Raw genomic sequence first — 17217 nt, forward strand, 5'->3', positions numbered from 1 at the left:
TCCTTTTGTCTGCAGTTTGCAACAAACTGATTAGTCTCCGCTCTGCCCTCCCTTTCCCAAGCCAGTTAGGGAACAAGTCAACTTTATTTCCACAGGACAGTTAAAAAAAACCAAGGTTGACCAAAGGGCTTTACAGAGTTAAAGGGACACTACGTAGTATTTATGGGTTTATATAACCCAAAATCCACTTTTTCATACATACTTATGTGCTCCTGCATTGTCTAGTCGCTGTATAATAGTTTTTGTTTCATTTTCGTAGTGTTTCAAAAAGTAATGTAAAATAACATGGTCACGGCCGCTATTGCATTGCCGCTGTTAGCAGCGAGACGCCATGTTTCTACCGGAGCCTGTAAGGACAAACCCGAGAGAACAAATCAAGCGTCGCTTTACTTGTAGCGGAAGTCCTGCCTCCACTGACGGAGCAGGAAGTCTGAGGTATAAACAGAGTGGAAAAGTACTGGTCAGCTGGAGAGAGAAAGACGACGAGGACGACATTTGACCGGCTGAGGATACCGTATAGCGCTCAGGGAAGAGAGGGGGTGAGCAGAGGAGCAGTTCGTTGTTGTAAATTTCAGCCTCTCCTCTAGATGTCACTATAAACTACTTACTTCACCTTTAAAGGCACAGCAACGACGTATAAAACATAAAGGTATAAAACATAAAAGTAAAACAGTAAAGTGTCCGGGTTGACACCGGGTCTTTAAAAGTGATTTAAAATGTTCGATGGTAGGGGAAGATGTAATTTCCATCGGTTAGTCGTTTAGGGGCCGCTACAGCGAAGGGTCGTTTTTGGCGCATCTAAAAGCAACCTGTTGTTAGACCTCAGAGCTGGGGATGGGGTGTGAAGAAGGTGCTCATGGTGCCAAACCATTAAGAGCTTTAACAACCAACAATAACATTTTAAACTCAATCCTATAACGAATAGGAAGCCAGTGGAGACAGGTGTGACGTCATCTCTCTTCTTTTTTCAGTCAAAAGGTGAGCAGCGGCGTTCTGGGCTATAGCTGGATGTGTTGGATGGATTTTTGATCTAAACCCACACACAGGGAATTAAAGTACAGGGATGGTATAAAAGCATGGATCGGTGTCTCTAAAACTTCTAGAGGGACATAGACCTTCACACTGTCAATGAGGCTTAGCTGAAAAAAGTGCATGATGTTCTGCGGATTGTTAGGGTTCGATACATGATTTATTCTTGTTTATTTATTATATATATATATATATATATCTTTAAAGGCAAGATATATCATACATATGTGTTGCATTTGGACATAAGCTCTCTTCTGTGTTTTAATTTATGTTTTTTGAAATCTGAGCTATGTCCACTGTTATGCTTCCATCACAGTAGATGACTATATGTGTGTGGTGATAATCGGATGCTCACAGTTATTCTGCAATATTGGGGTTTTGGCGCAGGGGGCGCAGTTTTCCTCCAGATGCGCCTTCCTTCCTTCCTTCCTTCCTTCCATCCATCCTGCACCTCCTCTTCCCCATCACTGCTGCTGCTGCTGCTGCTCTGCTCCTCCTCATCATCATCATCATCTTCTTCTTCTTCTTCTTCTTCACAGGAGGAGCTGACTTGATGCGCACAATAAATCATTTCTGCGAGATTCACTCCAAAACCCAGAGCTGCGTTTGTTGGATTCCAGAGAGATTTGAAACACAGAATTGAGAGTCGAGTCTGAACTGGGGATGTTTCAAATGTGATTCAGCACAGCAAACAACGTGGGTGTTGTGCGGGAGTGTGTGCGTGCGTGTGTGCATGTGTGTGTGTGTGCATGTGTGTGTGTGTGTGTGTGTTTTGGTGGGGAGCGATATGAAGCGCGTGTGTTTATACGTCCTGCGTTATGGCGTGTGGTTAAACGCTGACTGACCAGCGGCTCACAGACATTGCTTCTTCTTCTTCTTTCTTTTTTCATTCTTTTTTTTTTTTTTTTTTAAACGACGTTTCCATGGAGGATCGATGTGTCGCTTTATGCGCGAGGACTGAATTCGGTTCCTGTGGCTCTCAAGATATTTCAAGATAAGAGGTAAGAAAAAAAAAAAATAGCCCATGCGCGCGCTTTGCAGTTGCGAACGTGCATCAATAACAGAAAGCATTTTTTTTTTTTTTTTTTTTTTTTACACTGTGATATTTACATTTCTTTCATTTGAATCAACTCTAAATACATCGTCATATGTCATTCATGCTGCGCAGACCTGGCCGATCAATATCTAAAATGATGCACTTTATAATAAACGTTTGTTTAAGGCTGGAACAGAGACGTGCTCACCCAACTGCTGCCAATACCTGCACACACACACTAGTCAGGATTTTGGAGGGGCATGCAGCCTTTTACTCAACACAGTGTGTGTGTGTATGTTGAACGTTGTTCTCATGAAATGGCATGATATTTTACCCTCTTTGTTTTTCCCGAGCTGGTGTGATACACATCTTTACCCCCAGCCTCTGAATTGTGCAACCGCAGGCAAACACACACTCACACACACACACACACACACATACACACACACAGCACACACATTTTTAGTGCTAAATCGGCCTTGGGTTGACTTGGTGCTTGTCTGCACCGGCTTCGAGAGATAAAGGTGTAAAGAAAATTGTGCTCAACTCTTTTCCAAGGACTTGGATGTTGTTGAGATGTAAATTAAAAACAACTTCAGCAAACCTTGGGAGGTGTTGTGGCAATAACTGGCTGTATATCTCATAACACACACACACAGAGGTGTGCACAATTTTTTTTATTTTTTTTATTTGGACTCTGCATTGACTTTCATTCACTTGGACAGCCTCAGCATAATCTTAGCCCTTGGCTTAAAGTGTGGTTTGTACGCCACTTTGTGTTTCCTTCAACCAGCCCGGAGCCTGGACACTCGCTGTCATTGATAACGTGACTGTTGGCAGGCACGGAAGGAAAAACTGTTTTTTGATAAGCGCTTAAGGCCTGGGTCTGACTTTTTCCACATCTGTGTATGCGCAGAGGTCGGCGGCGTGATGTAAATCTTTATCATCTGCCCATTTCGCTGTTGACCCACATGGAGTGCCACGGAAAAGAATTGCGCGACTGCTTCTTGTGGTAGAAAACTTTCTATCCCTGTTGGTGGCACGTTTTTGGTCAAAAGACGCTGTGAAGAAGACGATATCCATGGAAACCTGCTAGACGTTATGTTAGGACGTCCGCCAGTGCCCACACATGTACAGCTCAGCACTGAAGGAATACAAAAATTGCCACTTCTGTAATGGAACCCTATAATATACGTATGTGTAGCGCCCACGGAGAAAACGAGGGAATTTACATCACAAACCACAGGAGATGTTGATTCTCTGCTGCCTCCTTTAAGTTCAGACTTGTTATCGTTATCGACTGTGGTGTTTGAAATCCTTAGCTCGGATTGACCCAACTAATCAGAAACGATTGTGTCCCCACGAGCTAAAATTTGCGGGATTTCTGTACGGAGCTTGGTGTGGGATAGTGAACGGTTCAAGAACTTGAATCCACAGAGTCACAGTTGATAATGTGCCGATAACTCATACAACCGCACCTTCAATACTAAATCAACCTCCTCCTCTGACGCAAACTCCACCCACCTCATTTCGGAAAAATGCCAAGAAGTGGACTGAGAGCTGAGCGAGTGACACAAGCCTCTCATTCACTCACCCCCATGCTCCAAGTAGTGGGGGGAGAAAGGCGAGGAAGCGACACCTACGACGTTTATAAAAGGGGGAGGAGTCTGGGTCCACAAGCCTCAAAACGATCACACAGGAGGTTGACGAAAAATGTGTACCAGTGAAGCAAGAGTGTAGCGGTTAGCACTCTTGCATTTGCAGCAAGAAGACTCGGGTTCGCGATACAGTCGGAACAAGGGTCTTCCTGCATGGAGTTTGCATTCTTAGGTTTTGTATGTAGGTTTTCCAGTTTCCCCCCCACGGTCCAAAAACATGCAGATTTGAGGATTAGGCAAATTGGACACTAAATTGACGCTGAGTGTGAGGTTGAATGGTTGTTTTGCGGCAATGTGTACCCCACCTTTCGCCCTATGTCAGCTGATACTGGAGTTGACATAGGGCTCGGTAGAAGTTGAAGTGAGTGAGAGCGTCTAAGGCAATGGTAGAATATGACCGCAGTAACTTGTGTTCATTAGCACCAGACTTTAGTTCCCATGACTACTACTACTGTTCCTGAAAAGTCAGCGTTTATACCAGAAAAGATCTATCTACCTGAAGAGGCAACGAAAATGTGTACATATACACACACACATGCACATGCACACACACACCAGGTAATGGCACATTGGTATCTGGTGTGTCACGATGTCAGCTGGAATGTATGTGATGAATGCAACTCAGACCTTAAAAGTAAGTACACTCCCACTCTCCGAGCAGGGCTGTTTGTTCAAGCAGCGTGTTACTTGGATGCAGGCAGAGTGCGATGGCAGGTGGTAGATATTGTGATCATACTTTTTTTGTGTGTGTGTGTGTGTTGCATCAATTAACCCAGTGGTGTGTTGGTGGAGGAGTGGGTACCCTCGATGATTCTGAGTGATTCACCCTATTTAGCTTTTCTCACCACCTTCTGTCACCGTCATCGTTAGCACCATTATCTGAGTGCAAGCTGAGAATGAGTGTGTGAACGTTTGCGTGTGTGAATGTGGGTGGAGTGGAGCCTGCGCGGTTTGTTTGTTTTTTTCTGCCTGTATAGCTGTGCGTTTGTGCGAGTGCATCTGTGTCTCATACAACATGTACCTGTGAATCACTGATTAGTCCGCTCTGTGTAATGTCACTGACAACATTTGATATTTTCCAATTGCAAATTATTTATTAGATCTGCAAAAAAAAAAAAAAAAAACCTGAACCCTTGGCATTAGCTGTTTCACAGTGCCATCATTTATGATTGCTCATTATAAATGCAAACCATAACATGCGGAGTCGACAGTTGTACCTTCTCTACTCTCTGTACCTTCCACACACACACACACGCACACACATTCCCAGTCCTGAGGTGCCAGCACTTTGCACAGTGTGGGCCTATCAATGAGATATGGCATGCAGGGGCTCTTTCTGAGAGGAAGCGTACCAATCCAATTTTGCAGACTTTGGGCGGAGAGAAAGGAGTGAGCAAACATGAAAGGTGGGGGGAAGAAAAATCCTGGCTGAGACCCCACATGTCTGATCTGACATCGCGGCAGCTGACAAACAATTAGACCCTCCATAAGTAGTGCATTGATGCGGGCTTGCCCCGGGATTAGTCCACAAATGAGCCACACATTGTTGGCTCATGTCCTCCAACTGAAAAATTCAGCGTGCGTGTGTGGAGACAAGTGGGTTATGTATGTCGTACACGGTGAGAAACGTGACTCGTGTGGGCCTGTGTGGGCTGTGTGACATTTGGCATATTGGTGTGAAGATCTGTCTCTGCCCCTTCGATATGTCTTGAACGCGTCTTTAAAGACATTTATGTTTCTGCATGTGCAGAGCAGCAGTGCTTGTTTTCATGCAGGTGACATTTATCTACACATAGATGCATAAACTCTGTTTGGGAGACTGCTCACTTAAACGCAGCATTATTACCGCCGCTCCGCTCATTGTGTGCACGTATGACATTTCATTTCGATTGCGTCGCTGCCCGCGCTCGTGGCTCTTCCTTCGAGAAGCGGGTGTATCACAATTTGCAACATGTGCTCCAAGCAGACAGGCACTTGCCCTTGATTATGGACTTGGGTGGAATGGCTTCCTCTTCGGGCCGCCTTGATTCTCCGCAGCATGTGGGGAGACACATGCTGCTGTGGATGAATCTAATTGATTGGATGGCACCCAATTCCCAGGTCCAAGTCTCCTCAGGCAGCCAGAGAGTGAATCCATCCAAGTGAAGGATGAGCTGAGGCGTTGATCGCTCCCCTAATAGATTGGCATGGGCTTCTTTCCATATGCCTCTGGTATCACCCTCAGACATCTCTGGGTACATGTTGGCCACACCCAGAGCATAGAGTGCCTCTGGATCTTCACCGAGTAGAAGCGTGAGCCTGCACAGGTCGACACATTCCGCACACCAAACTCCATGTTCAGTTTTATTGTCATTATATAGTATTTCTGCCTCTAAAATGTATGCTTCCTCTGTTTGAGAGGTAATTAAATGGCAGGATATTGAAAGTGGAATAAAAGTGTTGGAAATTGATGATTTTCTTTTCTTTTTTTCATGGGGCACAATCCTTGTTCCAACAGGTCAAGCTCCCCTCCCTCAGTGAACAAGAGTGCCATTTCAAAGCTTATTGGATGAGAGTTTCATTTGCCCTTGGCTGCCAAAGATGACGTTGCTATGGAAACAGTTTCTGCTGTTATCAATCATTGACCGTCTGGCAGGTAAACCTCCTTTTTATATGAGTAATGATTCTTTCATATTTGGACATTTACAGTTGTGGGATGGTAGGTGAGGAGCAGAAAATCATGTCAGTGTCAGAGTTGATAGGATGGCCATAGTTAAAGGAACAATCCACAGTATTGACTTCCACTCACAGCGCACACACACACAATGTCTCAATCTATTTCTTCACTCGCCTGACATCGCCTCCTCGCCTTTATACTTTACTCAGCAAATATTGGAAACTCTTAGTCACACAGACTATTACAGTATCACCTCTGTTCACCAAGATTAGAGACACGGACAATTACTACTCTGAAATCATAACAAATTAACGAATACTTAAGATATAATGTGCGATAGTTTTTAATTTCACTGAAAAATTCAACAACTCTCCCGTGGTGGAATCCTTATCCAGGTGTTAATTTTATTAAATGTATTCATGATCATATTTACATATTTATTCACCCATCAAATAAAGTGCCTCCTCCAGAATAAGAGGCAGTCATGGAGGAAACAACGTCCCGTTTTCTCTGTTTCTACGCTGAGACGCTTACTGTTTGTCTGACAGACTGTCTAGACAGTGGATCATATTATGGACCAAGATGGAGGATGGAGCCAGGTGACTTGTTCATTCCTGTTGACTCCATAGAGGAAGAAGCCACCCTGACCTGTGACGCTAAAGGAACGCCGTCTCCTCAGTACAGGTGAGAGCATCGTCAAATTGTTTGGGAGCAGTAAAAAAACAAGATTTTTATTTCAAGTTTAAATAAAAAAAAAATAACAAGAATCCCAAATACCATACACAACCATTTTATTGCTCTTTTTTTTAACGAGCATAGAAGGACTCAGCCCCATAATCAGCAGCTCACTGGCACCTTCTCCCGATTTCTCTCCCGACTTTCATCTTTGAAAACATTTTAGGTGCAGTTTAATACTAGTACTGTAAGATTACCATGCACAGGAAAAGCTAATGTGTGGCTGCACTGGGAAATAAAATCGGCATTAAAACATGTATTTAAAGGGATCTCTTTTTTTAATGTGTAGATTCTTTTATATTTCAAATGATAGTTCACATTATAAATAAATAAATCCTGGCAGCCATTTCTGAAAACACTATTTTAACGATTCCTCTTGTATTTATTTTCTTCAAATTCGACCGAAATGTGAATCTGGATTGTGTCTCACCATATATTATCTAAGTGACACATGTACAGCATCTTAATGATTGCCTACCTCTTATGAAGATGCCATGAGACCCGTGTCGGTTGCTAAAGACGCCATTTGGCACCAACATGCATTGATTACAAGTGTCTTTGGTGTTCAACATTGAAATAACTGAAGCACGGACGAGCATGGAGGAGCTGAATGATGGTGGTGGGGAGTACATACACTCATTATTTCAGGCTTTTCACATCCCCTGCCTAAGACCAGGTATTTCCACGTACTGATTAAAGGTGAAATGAGCATGTTAAACGTGACGTCTTGTCAAACCGGCTGCGCTAGGCTCTGCATGCCCTCAGCACCTCTCTGGTTCTTCTCTTGAAGTGTAAATGGGTTCACACTGCTCCCACCCCCTTCTTCTTTCCTCTCTTTTTCCCCTTTCCTCTGCTGTCACTTTCAAAGATGTGAGATGTTCAAAGTTCACACACACACACACACACACACTCACACACATCATGCACACTTTGAGTGAGGCTGCGTAATAAGTCATGGGAGAAAACCACATCTCATATAATGGAAAAGCATCCTCTTCACAGTGCGCCACGGGATGCTGGGTTTTTGGAAAATCTGAGCAGAAGGCACCGCGTTTAACCGTAACTTGACCTGGGATTGTGATATCAACTGGAAAAGTCTAGGTGTTCAGATAACATGTGTTTAAAACACTAGTGCAGTGCCCGTAGGAAGTATGTATTCCTATAGTGGGAACAGCAAGCTACGCTAATGCTAATTGAAAATGAAAACATTTGCGTTGTGCCTAATGAGGTTGCACAGTGTTCGTATTATGTTAGCCCTACCCTAAAGCTAATCGTAGCCTCGCTAGCTTACCTTTGGAACCAGGTTCGCCAAGATAGCCGCAAAGTAGTAGCATGCTTGTATTACGTTAGCCCTATGCTAATGCTAATCGTAGCCTTGCTAGCTTACCTTTGGAAACAGGTTTGCCAAGTTAGCAGAAAAGTAGTAGCACGCTTGTATTATGTTAGCCCTACGCTAATGCTAATCGTAGCCTCGGTAGCTTACCTTTGGAAACAGGTACACCAAGTTAGCTGCAAAGTAGTAGCATGCTTGTATTATGTTAGCTCTATGCTAACGCTAATCGTAGCCTTGCTAGCTTACCTTTGGAACCAGGTTCACCAAGATAGCCGCAAAGTAGTAGCATTCTTGTATTATGTTAGCCCTACGCTAATGCTAATCGTAGCCTCGCTAGCTTACCTTTGGAAACAGGTTCACCAAGTTAGCTGCAAAGTAATACCATGCTAACGCAAAATAAATATGTGCTTGCATATTGGTGAAATGGACACCTCATCGTACCATGTTCTGCGGTGAACTTCACTACCACCTCCCCACTCCCCACTCACTGCTGATGAGCCACTGTCTGCCTGGTGCAGCGTGATAAATCAGAATCACTCTTAAACACTTAAAATTCCTCCAAAAAATTAAAAAATCAAGGATGCACACCATGCTCAACCCATATCCAAAGTCTTAGTGCGATCTGACTAACGGTCAGCGAGATATGCCTGTCATAGACAGACAGATGCAACTTGTATTTCAAGTGTAACTCACTAATTCAGTTTTAGCTGCTTTTCAACTGCCACCTCAAAACCAGTCAAAGATGTGAAACTGGTGGTGAATAAGCAAAATGCATATAAGTGGACACAGACAACCCTTTAGATCCTGTCAACTTAATGTCTTAAGAAGTTATATTATTTATCTTGATACATACCGGGACACAGCTATAGCAAATGTACAAAATATAACTGAAGCAGCAGGAAAAGTTATTTTGAAGGTTAGTCTCTGACCACTTTTGAAGGTTTGCAATTATAGGCTTCAGCTCTATGTTTGCAATTCCCACTTAATGAAAGCAGACTAGAAGAATGTGATTGTGGGGGGAACATTTTTTATTTTTGCTTGCTTTGAGAAAAGTGCTCTGTTCTTGAACCCGTCAATGCACCATTTCTGAATAGCATTTCAAAAAAAGACAGTGCCTTTGCAGAAAAGTAAAGCCTTCTCTTCCTAAATAATGGGGTTTGTGTTAATCACTGAATTAACATCATGTTTTGAAACGTTTTTTTTATTATTATTTGTTAACACAATCTGAGTTGCGGCATGTGTTTTTTTCCTCCCTGTGCTGCATTAAGTGTGGATGTAATGGAAGGTGGAAAGCAGCGTTAAAGGCATCCTTTGTTACATCTGCTCATTGTTACCTCTGCTAGAGTGCTAATCTTTTGCTCTAATGAAAAGTCAAAGGTGGAGTAATGTCACATTATGTAAATATAATGTGACAGAGAAAGAGGTGATTACGGTTAGACTGATGGTAATGTCCAGGATCGCTCCTAACACCTTGATCTTCTGTTTACCTTAAACAGCAGAGGACAGCTTTGTGTTTGATACTCAAAGATTAAACTTTAATGATCCCTGTGGGGAAAATGGGAAGGCTACTGCAGTGATACACACAAGTGATGCAAACAAAGAGAAGCGTAATAATAATTAAAAACAAAAAAAACAGCATGAAAAAAAGATATTCATACTTAAGCATTATATAAAGACAAAGCTCACTAGAATGTGTAAGTTAAACAGATGACTCAAAGATATGGCACTTGCAGGATAATGGATTATAGATGAAAAGTATGCAGCAATTATGACACTTGTATACATATGATTGTAAGAAGGGAAATATAACTAGCCATTCAAGATGCATATTAGTGTGTTTTTTTTTTTCCATGAACCCCAGAAGGACTTAAGTCAATTCTTGCTTGGAATGGCATGACAGGACAATAAATAATTACCAGCAAAAAGCACAGCTGTACAGGTTAAGCTTCTTCAACCTGCCAGCCTGTAAATTCCAGTGAAAATATACCGTCTATTTGTCTACTAGAATAAGTTGTGATCTCTTTTCACCTCCTGTCAGACAACCTTGGTGGGTAGACAGAATTTGAAAGTGTGTTTTGCCACAGACTGATGCTGTCTTTGCACTCACAGATGGTCACTGAATGGGACCCTCATCAATCTGGGCCAGGATCGCCGCCGGCGGCTGTCTGGGGGCAACCTCATTATAAGCAGTTTGGACCGCCACCAGGATGTAGGCATGTACCAGTGTATGGCCTACAACACTGTAGGAGCCATCCTCAGCAGGAGAGCAAGTCTACATTTCGCATGTAAGTAGTAAATAATGCAGACTCGCAATCACATTAAACCTGACAGGGTGATATTTGCAGTATTTGTCAGAAAGCTCCTGTTATACGTCACATTATATGTTAAAGGGGACATATTATGCAAAATCGACTTTTTAATCATTTAAATCCTTATATTTGGGACTCTGACGATCCTATCATTCGGCAAAGTGTGAAAAAAGATGACTCACTCATGTTTTTGTGGTCCTCCTCAGTCCAAGTACAGGAGAAAAAATACGCAATGTTGACTTCCGCGCTCATTGGGACGTCACAATGCGCTAAATTCCTGGAATTGTTGTCTCGCCAAGCTCCGCTTTGTCATTAAAACACACGAGAGTGCTGGTGAGGGCAACAGTATCCGAAAACCGGAAGTCCACGACGTCCGCAAAAACGTTCTATTCTTGGCTCCACAGTGCAGCACAGAGTTCTACACAAACTTCCAGCCTCAGAGGATTTATCTGTCCAGTGGATACATGTTATATATGACGGCAATGTGCCTGCTAGAGCCTGGAAATGATCACTTTTCCAAATGCTAACTGCTGTTAGCTCCCAGTAGCCTTTGTGGCTGATGCCATTTCCTGTCCCTTAAGTTTTGTTTTACTTATTTTTAAGGTGGACCTTTAAGGTGGACTAAAGAGATACTACTAAGAGTGTTCTGAACAGGGCTGTTTTGGCAGGGTGATTGAACTGCTGTGGTGCTTCATCCTTATGGTATTTTGACCAAAGCATTTCACAGACATGTTCATTAAGACATCAGGGAACTAGTTTAACTCGGAGAATTAGGGTATAATATGTCTCCTTTAAAGTAACTAACTATGGAGTGTGTGTTGTTTACCTATGATAACACATGAAAAGTGTAAGAATGACTCTGTTGTGGCACTCTGGGATGAAATGTGTGATTTTGTGTTTGAAGAATAACTTTACAAGGACTAAAGCCCAAACAAACATTTAGTTTGATGGGAACATTATATGCCAATGCTGGAATAAAAACAGAAAATGAAAAAGACTAATGCAAATGAATAAAAACTGCATTGCATTGCCTTATATTACGACTGTAATTTTGCCTTTATCGTGGTGAGAACAGCACTCACCTCAAATGAATAAAGAGGTAAATACTTGCTATTCATACACAGTATTTTCAGGGTTCTTTTCGTGCTGAAAACAACAAAGCTTTCTTTTCACACCTTCACTGGATGGTGCGGATCTGACTCTGTGAATATTTTTGGTTTTGATTGACAAGCTTTTAAGAGATGCACCGCTGAGATTGGTGCTCAAAAATCCTGACTAATGATATTTAAAAAAAAAAAAAAACACAGACACAGCGAGTCTATTCACAAGTAATAAGTAATATTCACACCTCGCTGGTGAGAGTTTTAGCTATTTGCATCCTCAGAAGAAAACAGTCCTCACTGGAAAATTATTGCAGCAAAATCTGTCAAGTATACAGATTTAGTAGGAGATGAAAAAAAATTTTTTTATACACATTTTGCTTAACTGATATTTGAATGTGTGAAGAATCAATAGATTCATCTTTAAATGTTATTCTAAAGGAATGAAATTAGGCTCAGGTTGCAGATTAAGCCATCATGCCATGTTCGTATGGTTAATCGGCTTTCAAAGAGACATACTTTATATTGTATATTATTAGTATATTTCATTCATTCATTCATTCATTCATTCATTCATTTCAATAGAGGTAATTTCATATCCATTTAACAGCATGTATCATTTCCCCTACCCTTTCACAACCATGTCTCTTGCTCACGTATCTGCAGCTTTTGTCCTCTTCATCGTTCATGGTCCGCTGCCGTGTATTGTGTCTCGGACAAAAATCTCACAACGTCTGAGTTTGAGGTTTGCTTTTGATTCTTGCAAAGCTGGTAAAATAGGCTGGTGGAGTTTAACAAAGAACCACTTTCTGGTTCATTTGAAAGTTTTTAGTGTGAGGGCTGTGCAACCGAAGTTGACCCTCTTTAAGGCACAAGTGCCTTCTTTCACCTTGGATGGTGAAAGTCTTTCTCCTGCCAATAATAACATAAATTAGTTTGGTTTGTTAGTGCTGGCTTCTGGTGTTGAAATGACAGCAGAAATACAGAAAGAAATACTGCTGTTAAAAAGATTGTGGTAGAAACAAATATATAACCGAGGATGATTGAGGGTTTTCTATCTATGAGACTAAATATATTGTCATATCTCACAGCCCTAGTCATCTGATGTCTTATTTATGACCTGAGTGTCTGCACTTTATTTTGGTCACTTTACGCGAGCTCTTAAAACAAGCTCCCGTTTGTCCTAACTTGTCTCTCCCCTTTCTCTCTCTCAGACATGGACGATGTGCAATTCCCGTGACAGCTTCCTTATAGGCTTGTGCCAGTGTTGAGCTGAAAGCTTTCACTCAGCTCTGCTGCACTCTCATATGCTCTAACTTTACTTTCTTGTGTTTCACCCTCAGATTTAGATCATTTTAAAGTCCACACGAGAAGCGCGGTGTCAGTCCGAGAAGGACAAGGAGTGGTGTTACTTTGTGGAACGCCTACTTCCTCAGGAGGTAAACTATGTGGCCTTCATGTTCATCTTTAAATTTAAACTCTGCAAGTTTTTTAAAGGTTTGGTGAGATGTCTGGACAGCATTGAGAGGTCTGAGGTTGCAAAAGCAAAAAGTTATTCCTCTCCCCCGCTCACAGACACACAAACATGACATTATTTATTATTACTTTCACGATCAGTCACGTGAAGCTGAACACTTTTGTGATGCCTACTCCAGATTCCAAAATTCTTGTACATTGTACCGTTTTTCACATGATTTGGTGTTGCTCCCCAGGCTTTGTATCGTGAGGGAACTGTACTGTATTGTAGCCATTTATTTGTAGCTCCATTTATTGGAGCCGTGACTTGAGTCCCCGCAGAGCTCTAGGGAGCAAGTGCCATGCACGGACGGGCAGGGTTGCCGGAGGAACGGGGAGAGCCGGAGAGGGGAAAATATTGAGAGGGAATGCAACGCAAAAAGTATTGCAAGGGAACACCCTACCCGGGCTCCATATTTTTGTCCTCTTTTTTTTTACTACTTCAGATGGTCTGATGCACATCTAAGCTGTATTTTGTATGAAATGGCAGCCCTAACAGGTCAATGCATTCACTTCTGCGTGTCCTTGTTTGTTCTCCAGACCTTACTTATGCATGGATCTTCAATGAGTACCCATATTTTGTTCAGCAAGACAATCGGCGTTTCGTCTCGCAGCAGACGGGAAACCTTTACGTCGCCAAGGTGGAGCCCTCCGACGTGGGTAACTACACGTGTGTGGTGATGAACAGCATCACAAAGGGCAAAGTTCAGAGCTCCCCTACGTCTCTGATCCTCAGGACAGACGGTAAGACACGGCCTCTGACTTTGATGTGACAAGTGAGGTTTTTTTTTTCGGGGCCTTGCATTTAGGATCTGTCGTTTTTTAAGGCAGCTTTACTCGTCACACACTTGCATGAGTGCTCTTTGTCCTGTCTTGCTTCACTGTAGGTGAGTCGCCGAGTGCTAATGCCGAGTAAGTTAATAGTTGCTCCTCAATATAGGCCACCAAACAAAGCACAGAAATCTCCTCTTTGCTGACTTAGCGTTCTTCTAATTCACATCCACTTTAAAAGCATTTGCTGTGCTTTCACATGAATTCTCAGAGCGCCTCTCAGTGGCCCGTTGTTCTATTCTCTGTTATGCTTTCACAGAACGATTGAATAAAGACCGGCTTTAGAATGAATTAAACATAAGCCATACATCACTGGACCATTACATTGAGTGTTCTGATGGCTCAACCAGTTAGTTCCCACTCAGTGTACTGTACATGTAGCTGCATAAATTTAAATCCCAATCGCATCACTTTCTGATGTGGGACTTCTCTTGTCTCCCCTGAATACTGATATAAACAATAAAACACCAGAGGTTTGGAACTGCCCACTCAAGCTTTGAAATAATAGATAAAAAGCCAGACTAGCTGAGCAAAACAAGATTTCACATTTACTCCGTCTACTCCACCAGGAAGAGATTTAAATTATCCCTGGCTGATATTTCACTACATTCTGGTGACTGCACACTTAAGTGAGGTACCACTTTGAGTTCACCCATGAGAGAATGTTTGCTCTTATGTCTTTTATTTCTCCTCTGTTAGTTTTTTACCGTTTGGTCCACAATGCAAGTGCCATATAGCTTGTAAGTCATACATAATGGACGACTGAACGAGTTCTTGTGCTTATTCTACATAGGAGTGATGGGTGAATACGAGCCAAAAATAGAAGTTAATTTCCCAGACAATGTACCCGCCGCTAAAGGATCAACAGTAACACTGGAGTGTTTCGCCCTTGGGAAGTAAGCTGGATTCCTTGAAGCATGATTTCACTATTCTGCCGATTTTACATTTCAGACAAGGCTCCTCTGTATTTCGATGTAGCAGACGTACAGTGGCTATTTTATTACTTAGAGTGTGGCATCAAGCAATGATTAGTCTGAAAGCAATGTAATACTGCGCAGCATGCTGTTGTATTTACGGTTCTAGGATTCTAAACCATTCGTCTGCCAAAATACAGTCAATCGGCTCCATCAAGCGATTTATTGCGGGATTATCGTTTTCCTCTGTCTTTCACAGTCCCGTCCCGGAGATCACGTGGAAGAGGGCAAACGGCATTCCCTTCCCGAGCAAAGTCAAAATGAAGTACTCCAACGCCGTGCTGGAGATACCCAGCTTCCAGCAGGACGACGCAGGAGGATACGAGTGTTTGGCCGAGAACAAGATGGGGAAGAACACGGCCACCGGTCGTTTGGCTTTCTATGGTAAGTGTGACTTCTGTTTGGATCTCTAAATGGTGCATTCACACTTTTTTTTTTTTTTTTCTGATGCAAGAGCTAACCAACGGCAAACGACAGAGAGCGAGAGAAAAAAAAAAACACTTGAATCTTGTGATGACAGGATTTTCTTTGGACTGGCTTGAGCAACTCGATGTGATCTCAGTGCATGAAAAATGTGTCAGCGTGAACTACAAACGTTCCTGTACTAGATATAATGTTGCTGCTCCTGTCTGTGTCTGGACACCAATAATTGGTTTCATTGGTATAAGGAGAAGATAACAAAAATAACCTTATTCTTATATGTTACAGTATAATAATATAATAGGCCGTGTTGGTTTTAACTGTGCTCCTGTTATTACATTTTCAAGCTCTTGACTTGTTGTTTTCCCCCCTGAATTTGTGAGAGAGGGAGAATGACACTTGTGAAAATGGGAGCTGATGGTATGTACAGTTCCTGAGAAGTGAGCTGTGCTTATTATGAGCACATCTCTCTTCCCATGAAAAAATCCCTGAAAAGCTGTCAATATGTGAGAGGCAAGCTGCAGGCAGACGGATTCCGGACGGGGAAATCGACGCGGGTTGTGTTTATTATCGGTAAAAATTAAGGTGACGGGTTGAGGTGAGCGGTGATGGTAGCGCGTGCGCGCGTCTCTCGACCGTGACAGCTTCCTGCTTTTGTGGGGCAGTGTTTCGTTCTAATCCCGAGTTTGCCACAGGGCGCCGGCACATTTTAGTGACGAAACTGAGTGACACACCTTGCATTCACTCCTGTATCTCTGTCGTTTTTTTCTAATGTATTATGATTTTCAGGGATTTGTGCTGTTGAAATTGAACGAAGTAATTCTTCTCGGTGTCCCCAGCCAAGCCTCAGTGGATCCAGACCATGAAGGACACAGCCCTGGCCATAGAGGAGAGACTATACTGGGAGTGTCGCGCCAACGGCAAACCCAAACCCTCCTATACGTGGCTGAAGAACGGCCAACAGCTTCTCCCGGAGGTAAAGTACCACACCTGTCTTCTGCCACTGACCGATGTTTCATTTTAAAAGCTTAATCTTCAGCTTTACCCCCGTCCTTTCATTTTCGAGAGCCTGACATCAAACACACTGATGTTTTTCTAAGTGCAGTTCTGAGAGGAGAGGGTAAACATCTTTGCCGAGGTGTCTGCGATGAGACATGAATGTAACTGTCTCTTATTCTGCCCTACGTTGACAGATTACACAGTTTTAGAGAGTGGATCAGTGTTATCCCCCAGGAGATTTCTCCATTCCATTTGGAGTCAAGGGTTGTTTTTTTGTTATTCGTGGTGTATATTTAGGCTCCTCAAAAATGTAGAAACAATGGACTTAATCCTTTGTGAAACGCACCGGATACAGCAGTATATATATCCACACCACCAGAGCCTTTTGTATTTCAATACCCACGGCTTTAAATTATGTAGACTATAACATGAGTTTTATTATTATTCTCTCAGTTTAATAACGCTTAGAATGAGACACAATGCTTTTGATATAGAGAGTAAATATAACCTGTCGGATTTTATTGTTTGAAACATTTAAGACATTTTCACTCCTGCAAGATACGGAATGTGAATAGTGTAAGCAATATTGTTGTTTTTATGATTTCAGTCTCAGATGTATATT

The 17217-nt window shown here is 42.4% G+C and overlaps 1 protein-coding gene across 1 annotated transcript in view; it reads left to right on the top strand.

The window, feature by feature from the left end:
* Window positions 1-6303: 6303 nt before the first annotated feature.
* cntn3a.2 (contactin 3a, tandem duplicate 2) overlaps window positions 6304-17217 on the top strand; it is a gene marked incomplete at both ends in the record, with an annotated part of 34872 nt that continues 23958 nt past the window's right edge. The window contains 8 exons of the mRNA XM_083895635.1: window positions 6304-6358; window positions 6928-7063; window positions 10557-10732; window positions 13200-13295; window positions 13912-14115; window positions 14996-15098; window positions 15376-15560; window positions 16436-16572. Of these exons, the coding sequence (XP_083751761.1) occupies window positions 6304-6358; window positions 6928-7063; window positions 10557-10732; window positions 13200-13295; window positions 13912-14115; window positions 14996-15098; window positions 15376-15560; window positions 16436-16572 (1092 nt within the window). The remainder of the gene's footprint in view (window positions 6359-6927; window positions 7064-10556; window positions 10733-13199; window positions 13296-13911; window positions 14116-14995; window positions 15099-15375; window positions 15561-16435; window positions 16573-17217) is intronic.

The sequence above is a fragment of the Microchirus variegatus genome (genome assembly GCF_963457635.1).
Source record: "Microchirus variegatus genome assembly, chromosome: 9".
In the NCBI taxonomy this organism is placed as follows: Eukaryota; Metazoa; Chordata; class Actinopteri; order Pleuronectiformes; family Soleidae; genus Microchirus; species Microchirus variegatus.